At 41.3% G+C, this 15,157-nt stretch overlaps 1 protein-coding gene across 4 annotated transcripts in view; it reads right to left on the reverse strand.

Moving 5' to 3' along the window:
• TMC7 (transmembrane channel like 7) overlaps positions 1-15,157 on the reverse strand; it is a 52,570-nt gene that overhangs the window by 14,857 nt on the left and 22,556 nt on the right. For all 4 annotated transcript variants that reach the window (XR_002829112.1, XM_023753425.1, XM_006088193.3 and 1 more), the window contains exons 5-9: positions 12,844-12,926; positions 8,081-8,226; positions 4,389-4,536; positions 3,297-3,470; positions 1,852-2,009 (exon numbers count right to left, since the gene is read on the reverse strand). Coding sequence is in view for 3 of the 4 variants with exons in the window: in XM_023753425.1 (XP_023609193.1) it covers positions 1,852-2,009; positions 3,297-3,470; positions 4,389-4,536; positions 8,081-8,226; positions 12,844-12,926 (709 nt within the window). In the remaining variant the exon portion in view is untranslated. The remainder of the gene's footprint in view (positions 1-1,851; positions 2,010-3,296; positions 3,471-4,388; positions 4,537-8,080; positions 8,227-12,843; positions 12,927-15,157) is intronic.

Here is a 15,157-nt window from a genome sequence, read left to right on the forward strand (position 1 = left end):
CCTACCCAGAAGTTTACCCTGTTTATGGTACAGAAAAACAAACACACCATGAAAAAACAATGAACTAAATGCTGCCTACAGGGCATTCTACAGGACAAATGCCCCAGTTTCCCCCACAAATCAATGGCATAGCACAGCCGTGGGCAAACTACGGCCCGAGGGCCGGATCCGGCCCGTTTGAAATGAATAAAACTAAAAAAAAAAAAAAAAGACCGTACCCTTTTATGTAATGATGTTTACTTTGAATTTATATTAGTTCACACAAACACTCCATCCATGCTTTTGTTCCGGCCCTCCGGTCCAGTTTAAGAACCCAGTGTGGCCCTCGAGTCAAAAAGTTTGCCCAGCCCTGGCATAGCACAAGGGGAAGGAGAATTCTTTAAAGAATAGAAGGGGCATACACTTCTATAACACATCATCTGTATATTACAGTATGTGCTCACCACCCCAAGTCAAGTCCCCTTCCATCACCACTTATCTCCCCCATGCCCTCTCCTACCTCCCCCACCTTCCTTTCCCTTTGGTAATCACCTGGTTGTTCAAACCAGGGCCCCACCCTACGCCCCAGTTTGAACAAACCAATCATACAAAGCCATCTGCAATTCCATCAAGGAACTGACAATTTTATTAGGGGTCATGATGGTTATATACATATTTTTAAATCCTTGTCACTTAAGAGATATACTGAAGTGTTTACAGGTGAAATGGCATGTCGCCTGAGATCTGGGGGGGGGGGGTAAATGAAACAAGACTGACAATATGTTGGTAATGGAAACTAAGTGACAGGTGCATGGGGGGTTCATTATACCATTCGTTCTATTTAAAATTTTCCAAAGTAAGAATATTTTTTAAAAATATGCAAATGGTCCTGGTTGGGTGGCTCAGTTGGTTGGAGCATCGTCCTGTACACCAAAAGTTTTCGGGTTTGATTCCCAGTCAGGGAACATACCAAGATTTCGGGTTCAATCCCCATGTACGGGAGGCAGCCGATCAATGTTTTCCTCTCACCTCTCTCTCTCTCTCTCTCTCTCTCTCTCTCTCTCTCAAATCAATAAAAACATATTCTTGAGTGAGGTAAAAAAAATGCAAATGTAATGAGGCATTTGAGAAACAGCAAAAAATGCTCACATCACATGGTCCCCACCTGGTCCTCTCCAACTCATTTGTGTTAACTTCCTGCGCCCTGCTTCATACCTGTCATTTTTTTAAAAAATGAAACTGAATATTTATTTAAAGTTGAGAAGAGGTATTACAACAACTTACAGAAAGTCAATGGCAGCACACACTGTGGGTGACCTGGCCACATTTTCTCAGCGCTCACTATTCCAACAAATGCTTCAAGTTCCTCCTGCAAGGACTTGTAACTCTCTACCCAAGGCCCACCCATGGAGGTAGTGGGTGGAATGTGGGGAGTTAATGCCTCTGGGAGCCAGCCACCCTTAGGCAGTAGAGGCAGAATATCTGGTTTGGTTGGAGAACTGAGCCCCAGTAACCAACAGCAGTAACTTGCCCAATAACACACCATTTATCAGCTGCCTTTCCTTCTCTCTCACTTCCTTACCCGCCTTGTCATTTCTAACATCTTCAGAGCAACATCTCCTCATAGGGCCCCACCCTAAGCCCTCAGATGTCGATGTGCCAAAACATGAACCAAAAATATAATACTGATGAATAGACTCTTAAGTCAAAGAGATTTCACTGACTGTGCAAACTGATTCATTCCTGGGAGCTGTCTGAACATTGAAGAGGATTCTTGGCTTAGCAGGAAAATGTGCCACCATTGATTAGCAATGTCTGCCAGAGGCAAGGGATGGGGCAAGTGGTGATCTGAGTGGCATGTCTAGACATTACCTAAGGATTGTCAGCCTGATCTCAAAGCCTGGGGAATAATCCTCATAGTGGATGATCCTGGCGAAGATCACCGGGGTGATAAAATTGGCCAGAGTGATCACAATAGAAGGCAGGTACAATATCAAGAGGTTCTCTCCAAAAATCATCTTGTCAATTTCCTATGAAGATAACAAAACTGGTCAGGAGAATAATACGGAAAGTTGCATCACAAATGAATTGATCTTAAAAGAACTCAACTTATATGTATTAGGCTGTACACTTTCAACTTACACAGTGTTATATGTCGATTATACTTCAATAAAACTGGGGGAAAACCTCAACTATACATGTTCATTAGCAAATAAAACATACATGTCATTCAACAAGGCCTTTAAACATAAGCCATTCTCTTTCCTTGGGTGTTCAAATGCAGGAAACATGATCTAGCACATACTAGAAGAAAAATGAGCTCTACTGGATTTGTTTAGGTGAGATGTAAGAAAAACAATCCATGTTTCTGTATCAAAGGGCAATGTATTTTCAAGGTTGTAATAATTACTTATAATAGCCATTCTTTCCTTCTTTAATAATAATAGACTATTTAGCCACATACAATATAGGGCTATCCAGGATAAAACTACATTTCCCAGCCTCCCTTGTAGCTAGGTACAGCTACCTGACCCAAAGGATGTAAGTGGAACTTTTTAAGTGCAGCCTCAGGTCACGACCTTAAAAGGGGAGGGGTGTGCCCTTCTCATCTCCTTCCCATTGGCTATACGGTAAGCTATCAAGTACCATACAGAAGAGGGCCACACTCTAAGGGTGGCAGAGCCACAGGATGGAAGGCATCTGGGCCCCTGATGATCGATTTCATGAAGCAGAGCCACTAGACCAGTGATGGCGAAACTTTTGAGCTTGGCGTGTCAGCATTTTGAAAAACCCTAACTTAACTCTGGTACCGTGTCACATATAGAAATTTTTTGATATTTGCAACCATAGTAAAACAAAGACTTATATTTTTGATATTTATTTTATATATTTAAATGCCATTTAACAAAGAAAAATCAACCAAAAAAATGAGTTCGCGTGTCACCTCTGACACGCGTGTCATAGGTTCGCCATCACTGCACTAGACCAAATTGAGTTTTTAAAACCACTGTTATTTTAGGTAAACTGAGGCCCCTACTAATAAGTAGAGGAGTTGGGGGTTAAATCAGGCAATCCAGCTGGAATTAAATATTGTGAGTCCCAGGGAGAGTAGAGCCACAAATATTCTATCTTGGATGCTTTTTCTTTCTATTAGAAGTGGAAATTGGTCACCTCTGATTTCTGGTTCTCTGTCATATCAGCCAGATGACTGACATGAAAAACAAATGATGATGGTGTCTGCCTCATAGGTTTACAAGGCACTTAGCCTAATGTCCCAACCAGGGTAAAAGTTAACTTAACTTTCAACGAGTCCTTACTTTTTTCATGTGTTCTTGTGAGAATATAGTTGCTCTATAGATTGCATAAAAGCATGCCGCTAAAACAGCCAGAACAATGCAGTTCAAAAACAGCCTCAAAGAGTAAATCCGTATCGTTTCTTCAGAGGTCCTTTCTGCTATTTTCTGCCGTATTCGTTCTTCCTCCAGATCTGCCTGAGGAGCAAAGAAGACTCATTTGTGAGCATGGGGGTGAAGGGACACTCGGGGTGGAACCTCTGGTTTTATCTTCAGACCCTATCCCTCTTTAAGACTTTCCTTAAATATTCACCTTTCCCAAGATACCTTCCCAGATAAAGCCCAACTAGCTTCTGTGTTTAAAGGCCAAAGTCAAGGTAGAACCTTCTGTTTAAGATAGCAATTAAGACTGCAATAAATGGGAAAACAGAACTATTAACCTATTCATGATATTACTTATATGTTATACACATTATTTCTTGAAACAGTATGTAAGGTAGGCATGTTTTTTTTTGGTGTTTTTTTTTAACTCAACCTGGTCTCTGCTTTTAATAAAATTCAGTCTGTTCATATTTAGTACAACAAATAACACATTTGATTTTATTTCTTCCATCTTACTTTATTAAACTTTGATACAATTGTCTCCTCTGTTTGAGGAGGGAGGTAGGTTTGATCACAATGCTATTTATTACTCCTTCTCTCCTTATTGAGAAATTCTCCTACTTTTTCATATTCACGCCACTCTACCTTATCATTGTAGCATTCCGTCTTTTGTCCTATTTTTCCTGGTATAAGTGATGTTTATGACGGGTTCTCACGAGATAACAGGGTGGCAAGGGGAGGAGGAAAGGTACCACTTCCTTCCACTCACTGTCCAGTCCCCACTTCCCTTCCCAGCCCTGGTTTACAAGCTCAATTCGAGGAGGGACAAGGGTAGAAGGAGATCAACCCCCCGGAAGCTGTTCTCTGCTAAAAGCTCTTGAAAATTACAAAGTGCTTGCTAAGTACTGGAGAAGCCTGGGCCCCACCTAGCTCCTCTGCAAGCTGCAAATCCGCCTCCCAAGGCACCACCGTGCTGGCAAAGCAGCCACCAAGAGAAAGCCCAGCAGCACTCACTCGGAGCTCGTACCGCAGGCTGCTGTGCTTGAGGTTCGCCATGCTTTGGTTGGTGATGCAGAAGTCCCAGCCAGCAAAGATCTTGTTGCAGTAACTCTGGAAGTGCTCCTCACTCCGGATCAGGTTGATTTTGAATCCTTCCACCGACCTGACCCCAAAACACAATTATGCTTCTTATGAGAACAACAACAAGATACAAGCCCATGGATTGACTTTGTCTAGACTAAAACAGTTACACGTGGCTGCATTTCCCACCCATTTTGACACAGTCACATTCTGGACCATCCTAAATATATGTGGCAGCGAACCAGGCATCTCCTGGATGAAAATAACTTCCTGTCATCCACATGACAGCTCTTCTCACAGCTGGAATAAAATCCAAACTCTAACACAGCCTTTATGATCCTGCACGATACCATCTTTCTTCCCATATGGCCACTCTGTTGATACCACACCGGCTTTTTTTCTTTTTCATAAACACACACACCTCTGCTCCTGCCCCAGGGCCTTTGCACTTGCAGTCCCTGCTACCCTCTTCTGGGACAGTTTTTCCCCTGCCACTCCCTATGGCTGCCTCCTTTCCATCTTTTAGGATTCAGCTCAAATAACCCCTCCCTGGATTCCCCACCACCCCATCTAGAGTTGTGACTCTCACTTTAAATTAGTCTCTTTCATTTCCTTCACAGCAGGGAACCTACTCTGCAATTATCTTACTTATCTGTTTACTGCTTCTAGTCCCTGACCCTGATTAAATTTTAAATTCCTTGAGGGCAGATACCCTGGCTGCCTTGCCACCTTGATATCCAAAATGCCTGGACCATAATGTGGCCACTATCCAATTGATGGATAAATGAATGAATAAATTATTTTAAATAGTAAATGAATCCAATATTTAGTCAGCACCTGTTCCAATCAGGTGCAACTCTTGCATGCTTCATAACTGTTATTCATTCAAATGCTTTCATGGGGAAAAAAACAAACACTTGAGGACACAGATATATTAAATGTCACACACTGTAGATCAGCAGTTCTCAACCTGTGGGTCGCGACCCCTTTGGTGGTTGAACGACCCTTTCACAGGGGTCGTCTAAGACCATCCTGCATATCAGATATTTACATTACGATTCATAACAGTAGCAACATTACAGTTATGAAGTAGCAACGAAAATAATTTTATGGTTGGGTCACAACATGAGGAACTGTATTTAAAGGGCCAGAAGGTTGAGAACCACTGCTGTAGATGAAACGGGGTGTTTTTAGGATTTGCCAGTGAGTTGTGAAGACAGTAAAAAGTGAAAGGAATTATAAAGCTCATTCTGCCAAAGGTTCATAGCAAAGGATGTTTATCAGAACCATCCGGGTGTTTTTCCAAAATGCAGACTCCCAGGTGGGGTCACACCCTGGTATTTTCCATCAGGAGCTCTCAGGGTGGGAGGGTTCAGAAATGTGTTAGTTTATAAAACTCCATGTTGATGCTGAGGTACCACCCAGGTGAAAACCTCTGACTTAACCCAAACCTACATTTGACAGATGAGGAAGCCAAGGTCTGGAGGAGAGAAAACTAATTTCCCTAGAATCAATTAGTGGCAGAACTGGGGCCCACTTGATGATGATGATGATTTTAATTTAATAAATGTGTCAGGCCCAGTGCTAAGTTCTTTACATGCCTTGTTTCTGCGAATCCTCCCAACAACCAGGTGTCTACGTTTCACAGAGGAAGAAAATGAGTTTAAAGAGGTGAAGTGACCTTCGAACCTCAGTCTCTGGACCCCCAAGTCCACACCCTTTGCCACCCTCGCACTTCTTCCTCCAGGGGTGGGCCTCTCCCCATTACAGCACACCCAGCCCTCCCTCCAGGCTGCCCCAGGGAGCAATCAAGACCCAGACATGAGGAGCTTGAGCAAAATCTGGAGATGGAGTCACTATTTGGCTAATAAACTTACTTGTTCTTCAGGGCCCTTTCCAAGGCCCTGGAAGCACCTCTAGCAATGTGCTCATCTGGTCCTGTTTCTTTTTATATTTTACTAGAGGCACGAGGCACGAAATTCGTGCAAGAGTAGGCCTTTGCAGCCCCGGCTGCCCCTCGGCCCCACCCCCTGCCCACTGGTAGTTCCAGAAGGTTGTTCCACTGTCTGGTCTAATTAGCATATTAGCTCTTTATTATATAGGATACTTTTAAAAAGTATTTTTGTATCCTTTGTCTTAAAGAGGACTCCTCCAAATCATCTAAACTGCAGGTCTGTAAAACTTGATCTGCCTTGCCACCATTATCCAGCAACAAAGCCAGAACCCGAGTCAACCAACATTTCTTTACAAGAATCTCTCTGTCCCTCCAAGTGAGCCACTGCTCCTTCTTGTCCATACGCTGCCCATTTGGGTTGGGGAATGGACACACACCAGGCAATTTTCTTCTCATAGCTTCTGCCTCAGTTTATGAGTGCCCAGCTGGGCTCTGGGGCTGGTGTGGTGGTGAACCGGAGGCTCCATGGAGGGAAACTCAGTCCCAGCATCTTGGTCTCTTCTACACTTGTGATAAGGAGCTTCACAGCCCCCTGGCTTGTAGCACTGTTCACACTCTCACATGGACAATGAAGTGGGTAAGAGAGGTACCCATCATGATCCTGTCTGCCAAGCCACCCCCTTGGGGCAGAGACAGAAAGCTGTCCATCAGAAGTTTGTGGTTCCCCTTCCATAGTATAGTGTCAGTGCCAGGGATAACATTTCCTAGCCTCCCTTGCAGCTATAGTCAATGGAAAGTGAGTGATGAGTATCACTTCAGGCCTAGCCCATAAACACCTCCCACGGGATACTCCTCCATGGCTGTTCTCCCTTCCAGCTCTCAAAGGGAACTTCAAAGCTGCATGCTGACGATGGCTGAACTTCTGCCCACTTGAGTCCCACAGTGACTAAGAAGATGTCTACCACACTAACCTGTGTCCCACTCAGAACTTTATGTAAGAAAGGTATACAACGGCTACTGTGTTTGGGCCATTGTACTTTTGGGGGAAGTTATTCGTTAATAATTAAAGTAATTAATATTCCTCACTTTTCTTTTCCTGGAAATTGACACTAAACCACGTGTCTACTCGGGAAATGCCAGGTTCTCCTGTGATCCTAATCCACTGGCCACAGCTGAAGGGTCAGGGTTGGGTACCTGAATGAAGCAGAGCCAACAAATCTCTTTAAAGGATTTCTGAACCCGTGACCCAGAGAGGCCACATAAGGGAACTGCCACCAGGAGAATCAGAGATGAAGGAGCTCTTGCTTTGGGATATTTCAAAGTCACACCTGTTTCCTTGTCCTTCCTGTAAGTACTTTCCTCCCTTCCTTGGTTCTCTGAGCCACTCAACTGTCCTTTGCCCCAGTTAGTCAGACGTGGGTTTCTGCCATTTGAAATCTGAGAGACGTGGTTAATATACACACCAGACTGAAGATAAGGTTGGGGACATGGCATTGGCACGTGTGTGCAATAATGATTGAGTGACGATCTGAAGGCTGCTCCTCCAGCTCTCAAATCCTCCTCCACTGCCTTCACATCTCCACAGTCTCCAGAACATATAAATCTTTCCCCCACAAAGCCCACCCCTGGACTCTGCTCATCCTCTGGGTAATGGCTCCCAGAGTCCATGCCTCCAATAAACTCCAGCCATTGGGGTAATTGAAAGAGAACACAATGATAAGGTAAACTTTACCTTTTCACTATCCAAAGAAGGCTCAGGGCCAGGTAGGCAATTGTGCTTAACAAATAAGCCAGAGGCAAATCATAGGTGAAATTCTGAAATTTCACCCCGTCAATGGTGTAATGTCCATAAAAGAGGCAGGTCTCTTCCAAGAAACCCTAAAACAAAGTCACAGGCATGAGGTCAGGCTAGTAAGTTCACTGCAAGAAACCAGTCTCTATCTCAAGAACTCACATTCCATGTCATTGCTCATCCCTGAATTCCCAGATTCTGAAACCATCCCAGAGGTATCAGGGTTGCTTAATGTTTGGGGAATAGAGCATGGATAAAACCTGAGCATTAAAAATACACAGGTCTGGGATCCAAAAATGAAATTTAAAAAACAATTCCATGTGCAGTAACAGCAAAAAACAAAAAACTTAGGAATAGACTTAATACTGGAAATGTATATTCTTAAAGCTATAAAACATTGTCTAAAAATTAAAGAAGATCTAAATTAATGGAAAAACATCCCATGTTTATGGATCAGGAAATCCATGGTAATACGCCCCAATTGATCTATAAATTCAACACATCCCTATCAGAATCCCAGATGGCTTCTTTGTAGAAAATTACAAACTAATCCTAAAGTTGATATAGAATTGAAAGGGATCCAGAATAGCCAAAACAATATTGAAAAAAAAAGAACAAAGTTGGAGGACTCACACATCCCAATTTCAAAATTTGTTGCAAAAACAACAGTAATCAAGATAGTGAGGTAGTAACATAAGAATATAATATAAATCAATGAAAAAGAATTGAGTTCAAAATTAAGCCTATACATTTATGGTTCATTGGTTTTTGATATGGGAAAAGAACAGTCTTGTCAAGAAATGATGCTGAGACAACTGGATAAACACATGCAAGAAAATATATATAAACCACATATAAAAGCTAACTTAAAATGGATAAAAGACCTAAATGGAAGAGTCAAAACTATAAAACTCTTACGAAAAAAAATAGAGGACTAGCCCAGCCAGTGTGGCTCCATGGTTGAGCATTGAACTATGAAACCAGGAGGTCATGGTTCAATTCCTGGTCAGGTCACATGCCTGGTTTGCAGGCTCAATCCCAAGTAGAGAGTGTGCAGGAGGCAGCCGATCAATGATCCTCTCATCATGGATGTTTCTATCTCTCTCTCCCTCTCCCTTCCTCTCTGAAATCAATAAAATTATTTAAAAAATAGAGGGCTAAATCTTCATGACCTTGGATTTGGCAATGGATTCTTAGCTATGACACCAAAAGAAAGAATAGCAATAACGAAAAAAATAAATTGGACTTTATCAGAATTTAAACTTTTGTGTTTCAAAGGACACTATCAAGAAAGTGAAAAGACAATTCAGACAATAGGAAAAAATACTTGTAACTACATATCTGATAAGGTACTTATATCTAGAATATATAAAGAACTCTTATAACTCAACAATAAAAAGATATATAATCCAATTAAAAACGGAAAGAGGTCCTGCCTAGGTGGCTCAGTTGGTTGGAGCATCATCCCATTCACCAAAAGGTTGCGGTTTTGGTCCCAGGTCAAGGTACATATAAGAATCAACCAACGAAAATATAAATAAGTGGAACAACAAATTGATGTTTCTCTCGCTCCCTTCCTTTCTCTCTCTGAAAGTTTAATAAAATAAATAAATAAATAAACACAAAGACATTCCACTTCACACAAACCAGGGTGGCTATATAAAAAAGTCAGGTAATAGCAAGTGTTGACAAGGGTTGGACATCAGAACACTCATAAGTGCTGGTGAGAATATAAAATGGTGCAGCCACTTTGGAAAAGTCTGGCATTTCCTCAAAAAGTTAAAGATAGGGTTACCATTTGACCCAGTGATTCCACTCTTAAGTATATCCTCCCAAAGAAGTGAAAACATATCTCCACACAAAAACTCACACATGAATGTTCACCGCAGCATGATTCATAATAGCCAAAAGGTGGAAACAACCCAAATGAATGAATAAACAAAATGTGGTATTTCCATACAATGGAATCTTATTTGGCCATAACAAGGGATGAAAAACTGATAGCTGCTACAACATAGATGAACCTTAAAAACATGTCAAGTGAAAGAAGCCAGAGACAAAAGACCACATATTATATGATTCCATTCATATGAAATGTCCAAAATAAGTATTTCATAGAGACATAAATCATTAATAAAATAGATTAACGATTGCTCAGGGCTAATAACAGGGAGTGGGAAGTGATAGCCAAAGGGTATGAAATTCCTTTTTTAGGTGATGGAATATTCTAAAATTTATTGTAGCAATGACTGCCTAACTCAGTGAATACACTAAAAACCACTGAATTGAACACTTTCAGTGGATGAATTGTATGACAGGTAAATTACACCTCAATAAAGCTATGAACAAAAAAAACCAATAATAATAAAGTGACCTCTGAAACTATAGCACAGAACAGTCCCTGACTTCTTATGGGAAGAATAACTGACCACCTCAACTTCCTCGTTGGATGGCAAGGAGATTCCAGGAGAGTGAGAAGAGGACATACCCAAAAGCAGCAGCACAGGTAACACAGAGGTGTTCACCACGGCACTGTTTATAAAGAAGGAAAAAGGAGGCAACCTGAATGTCCAGCGGCAGGGGCCTGGCTAGACTGTGGAAAATCCATACTCTAAATAGTAAGCAAGACCTTGTTAGTGCCCGAGAAAAGGCAAGAAGGCTATGAACCATGGTGTTCAAGGTTCGGTGACCTACAGGAGGGGTCCTGTCACGCTTTACTCTATAAATTCTGTTTTTTAATGACAACCATGTATTCTTATAGTAAGTAAAATTTTTAACAGAAAAAAAAATGTAGAAACAGAAGACTCCATCTTCTTAATAACTCTCCCAAAGGCAGGGCACACAGGCCAGAAAAACTTGCCCAACGGCATGAAACCTGTTTATATTTCCCTGGGGTTGATATCAGGGTTATCATTAATCCTCCCTCAAAATTATGTAACATTACGGGGTAAAGGTTCACTGGGCCAGGAAAATAATTTTTCTGATTTTATAATGAGCTTGGCTTAACTGTTTTCAACAAAGACAAACCACTCTTGGATCTCTCTAGCTCTAAGGGCAATTTAAACTTAAATTTTTAATAAAATTAAAATTCAGTCTCTTGGTCACACTAGCCACATCTCAAGTGCTCAAGAGTTACTGGCTATCAGAGTTTACAGCACAGTTTCAGAACATTCTTATCACTGTAGAATATGCTTTTGGACATGCCTATTCTTTGCCATGCATACTTTATTGAACACTGATAATCAGGTGCATCTAAGTTTCCTATAGAATATTTCCTAAAAGGCCCTGGCCAGGTGGCTCAGTTGGTTGGAGCGACATCCGTACACCAAAAAAAGGGTTGCAGGTTTAAATCCAGGTCAGGGTGCATACAGGAGACAAGCAATTGATAGTTCTTACTCACATTCTCATTCTCTCTCTCTCTCTTTCTCTCTCTCTCTTAAAACCAACAAAATCATATCTTCAAGCAAGGATTTAAAAACCAATTTCCTATAAGGAAGAAGATTATGATGTGTGGAAATCTACAGATTTCTCTTTTGGGATGTAATCTAAAGAAATGGGGTTAACAGCAGTTCTGGGATTTGATCCTACTTTGCTTTCACTAGCTGGGTGAACTTGGGTGAATCACTGAACTTCTTTTCTCCTTGCACAGTGGACATTTCAACACCCACCTGATAATTCCTCTCAGCTATTTTGAGAAATACATCAGAGACGTAAAAAGCACTTTTTCAGAATTAAACACAATGGACAAATTCAATACTTTCTATTTATCTATTCCAAAAAGTGGAAGTTCAATGCAGTATTTTAATACCAATAACTTCCAGAAATGTATTTTTATAAATATCGGACAAAGTGGTTCTTAATGAGGGGCAATTTGTCCCCCAGGAAACAGTTAGCAGTGTCTGGAGACATTTTTGGTTGTCACAACTTGTGGAACTGCTACTGGCATCTAGTGGGTGGGGACCAGGGATGCTGCTAACACCCTAGAGTGCACAGGACAGGCCCCGGAGGCAAAGAATTATCGGGCCTGAGATGTCAACAGTGCTGAGTTGAGAAACCCTGATCTAGAGGGCAGATGGCCACTTCACATAGCTCACACACACACAAACAAAATGAAAGCTCACAAAAAATCATTTTTTAGAGGAAAGTTAAAAAGCCCTTTTGAAACTACTATAAGAAGGATGAGATCAATTCCGCTTTAGAGAAGGGTGTGTTAACCTGGGATTAGAAGACTTTTAAGGGATTTCAGGAAATGTGTATGTAGGCACACACGTCTGGGCATGTGTGTGCACTTGTGCAACACGCACGTCTGTGTGCGTCATGTCTGCAGAGAAGAGCCACAGCTTTCATCCAGGTGATCTAGAATGCCCAAATCTTATAGGTTTTCAATGTCAGAGAAATTAAATAATTCTACCCGGGTTTATTTTCACTGACTTTTCTGTGGAGGAACTCAGCATTTTGTTGCCATTCGATCTGAAGGTGGCAGGGGCTAGAAAAAGGACAATGGCTGATAGTGACAAAGCATAGTTCCTGCATATTGTAGGAGGGGGTGGGTGAACATTATCCTTGTGAATGAGGTCCCTGCAAATCCTGTTCCTTTTATTGGTACTTGTGCCAACATCGACGACATTCAGGAAACTGATGTTTAAATTAACCTATTTTCAGGATCTTAAGGGCTGAAATACAGAATTAGGTTAAATACTTACAGTGCCGGAGAGCAAGTCTATGATATAACTGTAAAAATAGATGAGTCCAGAACTACTTATTGGATATACTGTGCATTGAATATCTGTAAAAAAAAAAAAACAAAAACAAGGTCAGTGGAAATAGCTTTACAGTCTCTATAACTTGTCTATCACCCTTTGTATAGACATGCATATAAGAATATGTATACACATTTAGATGTCATTATATATTGGTATATTTGTGTAGGGATGTGTGTGTGGCTTTCTATTTGCAAACCAAACCCCAATGCACCAGGTACAGTAGCATTTCCCCTTTCATTTTTCTAAACATTTTGGATGTATGTTTTTTTCTGTACATTTTGCATGTAGGTCCACTTATAGTAATGTTTTCTGCTTATATTGGTATTTTGTGTTTTGGGGTTCATATTTATACATGTTTTAGAATTTGTGATTGATAAAATTGTTATTCCATTTTAACCACATCCAATTCTAAAAGATCTGTGTGTGTGTGGGAATAAACATGCAGTTTTATTTGAAAAATACATATATTTACATATGTTTAATTAATCAAGAAATATTTGAATAATAATTTTAGTGACACTATCTTATCCTTGAATTAATTCACTTCCTCTGTATCAGTCAGCTATTACTGTGTAACAAATAATCTCAAAGTTTCAGTGACTTCAGATACCGACCATTTATTTTCTCATTCATGGATCTGCAGTTGGGGTTAATTCAGCTGATTTAGGCTAAGCCAGGATGGACTCTAGGCTTCCACTTGGGCTCAGGACTGCTCCCCATGACTCCATTCTGGGGCCCAGGATGAAGAGTAAATGACTCTCCTCATGGTTTGTCTCATAAGGCAAGCCACACAAAGCCATTTCAAGCTATCATTCCAATAGACAAAACAAGCCACATGGCCAAGTATAATATCAATGGAACACAAAGTATTCTCTGTCCACAGTGAGAGGTCCTGCAAAGTCACAATTACAGGGGAGTGACAAATTGGGGGAAATAAACCAATTTATCACCCCTTTTCTGGGTCTTAGTTTCCCCTGTGTTAAAATAAGAGAGTTGAAGCAGTCTCTTCAAGGCCAAATTCAGCTGTCATCTTATAATTCTAACATGCATATGTTCATTTATTCATTCAACAAACATTTCTTAGTCACTTGGATGTTGGAGATAAAATGATGAGTAAGCAGCAGTTCCTGCTCTTGAAAAGCTCCCCATTAAGGGGAAATAAAGACAAGCAACAGTTACGTTTACAGAAGGTACTCAAGTGGTTGCATGAACACGGTATTATATGCAGACGAAGGAGACAGTCATTCTATTTGGAGAGGAGTCAGGAAGATGGAATGAGATGCCTGCCATTCTGCTCCTCACTCACTGTCCTCCAGCCTAGAGGTCGGCAAACCATGGCCCATGGGCCACACCTGGCCAGCTGCCTTGTTTTGTTAATACGGAGTTATGGGAACACAGCCACGCCCATTCATGGTATCTGTCTGTGGCCAAGTTTATGCCACAATGGCAATGTTGAATAGTGGCCACTGAGACTGTATGACCTGCAAAGCCCAGAATATTGACTACCTGGCCTTTTATGGGAAAAGCCATGCCAGGCGTCTCATTTCTCTAATACACCAAGTTACTTGCCAGCCCTGGACCTTCGTAGATGCTGCTCCTCTGCATGAAGAGGCTTCCCTGAGCTCTTCCACGGCTGCCCTCTCCTCACCCTCCTGGACTCGGCTTACACGTCCCTGCCTTCACAGAGGGCTTTGGGGCCCCTCAGCCTCCAGTGTCCTGGTGTCCAACTTCTCAGGACTTTATCCCTTTCCTCTCCCATGGCCCAATTCACACCTTCTATACTTCGTGTGGTTCACTCCTTACAGCCCACCTTCTGCTAGAACATATTAACCCTGTGGATGCAAGTGTGCTGTTCCCTGTTGTAGTCTCAGTGCCAGGCTCAGGGCCCAGCACACAGTAGGTGCTCAGTAAACACTTGTTGAAAGGAATGAAGAAGGGAAGGAAGGTGCTGAGCATTCTATCTTATTTAATACTTTTAAATTACGAGTATTGCTTAATTATTTAAGCATTTTTATTTTCTTTTAAGTAATATAGAATTTATATTATTGCTTTCAATTATTTCTAATTTAAATAAGTATTTATTATTTTTAATGAGCAAAGTATTAAATAGTGAGGTGTTATTTGAATAATGAAAGTAATCACCTCATTATTTAAATGATCACCACCATTGTATGGATAAGGAAACTGAGGCTCAGAAAGTCCAATCAGCTAGCAGAGCAAGGCCTTGAAACAGAGCCCAGGGCTCTCACATAGC

The sequence above is a fragment of the Myotis lucifugus genome, unplaced genomic scaffold, assembly GCF_000147115.1.
Source record: "Myotis lucifugus unplaced genomic scaffold, Myoluc2.0 scaffold_45, whole genome shotgun sequence".
Classification (NCBI taxonomy): Eukaryota; Metazoa; Chordata; class Mammalia; order Chiroptera; family Vespertilionidae; genus Myotis; species Myotis lucifugus.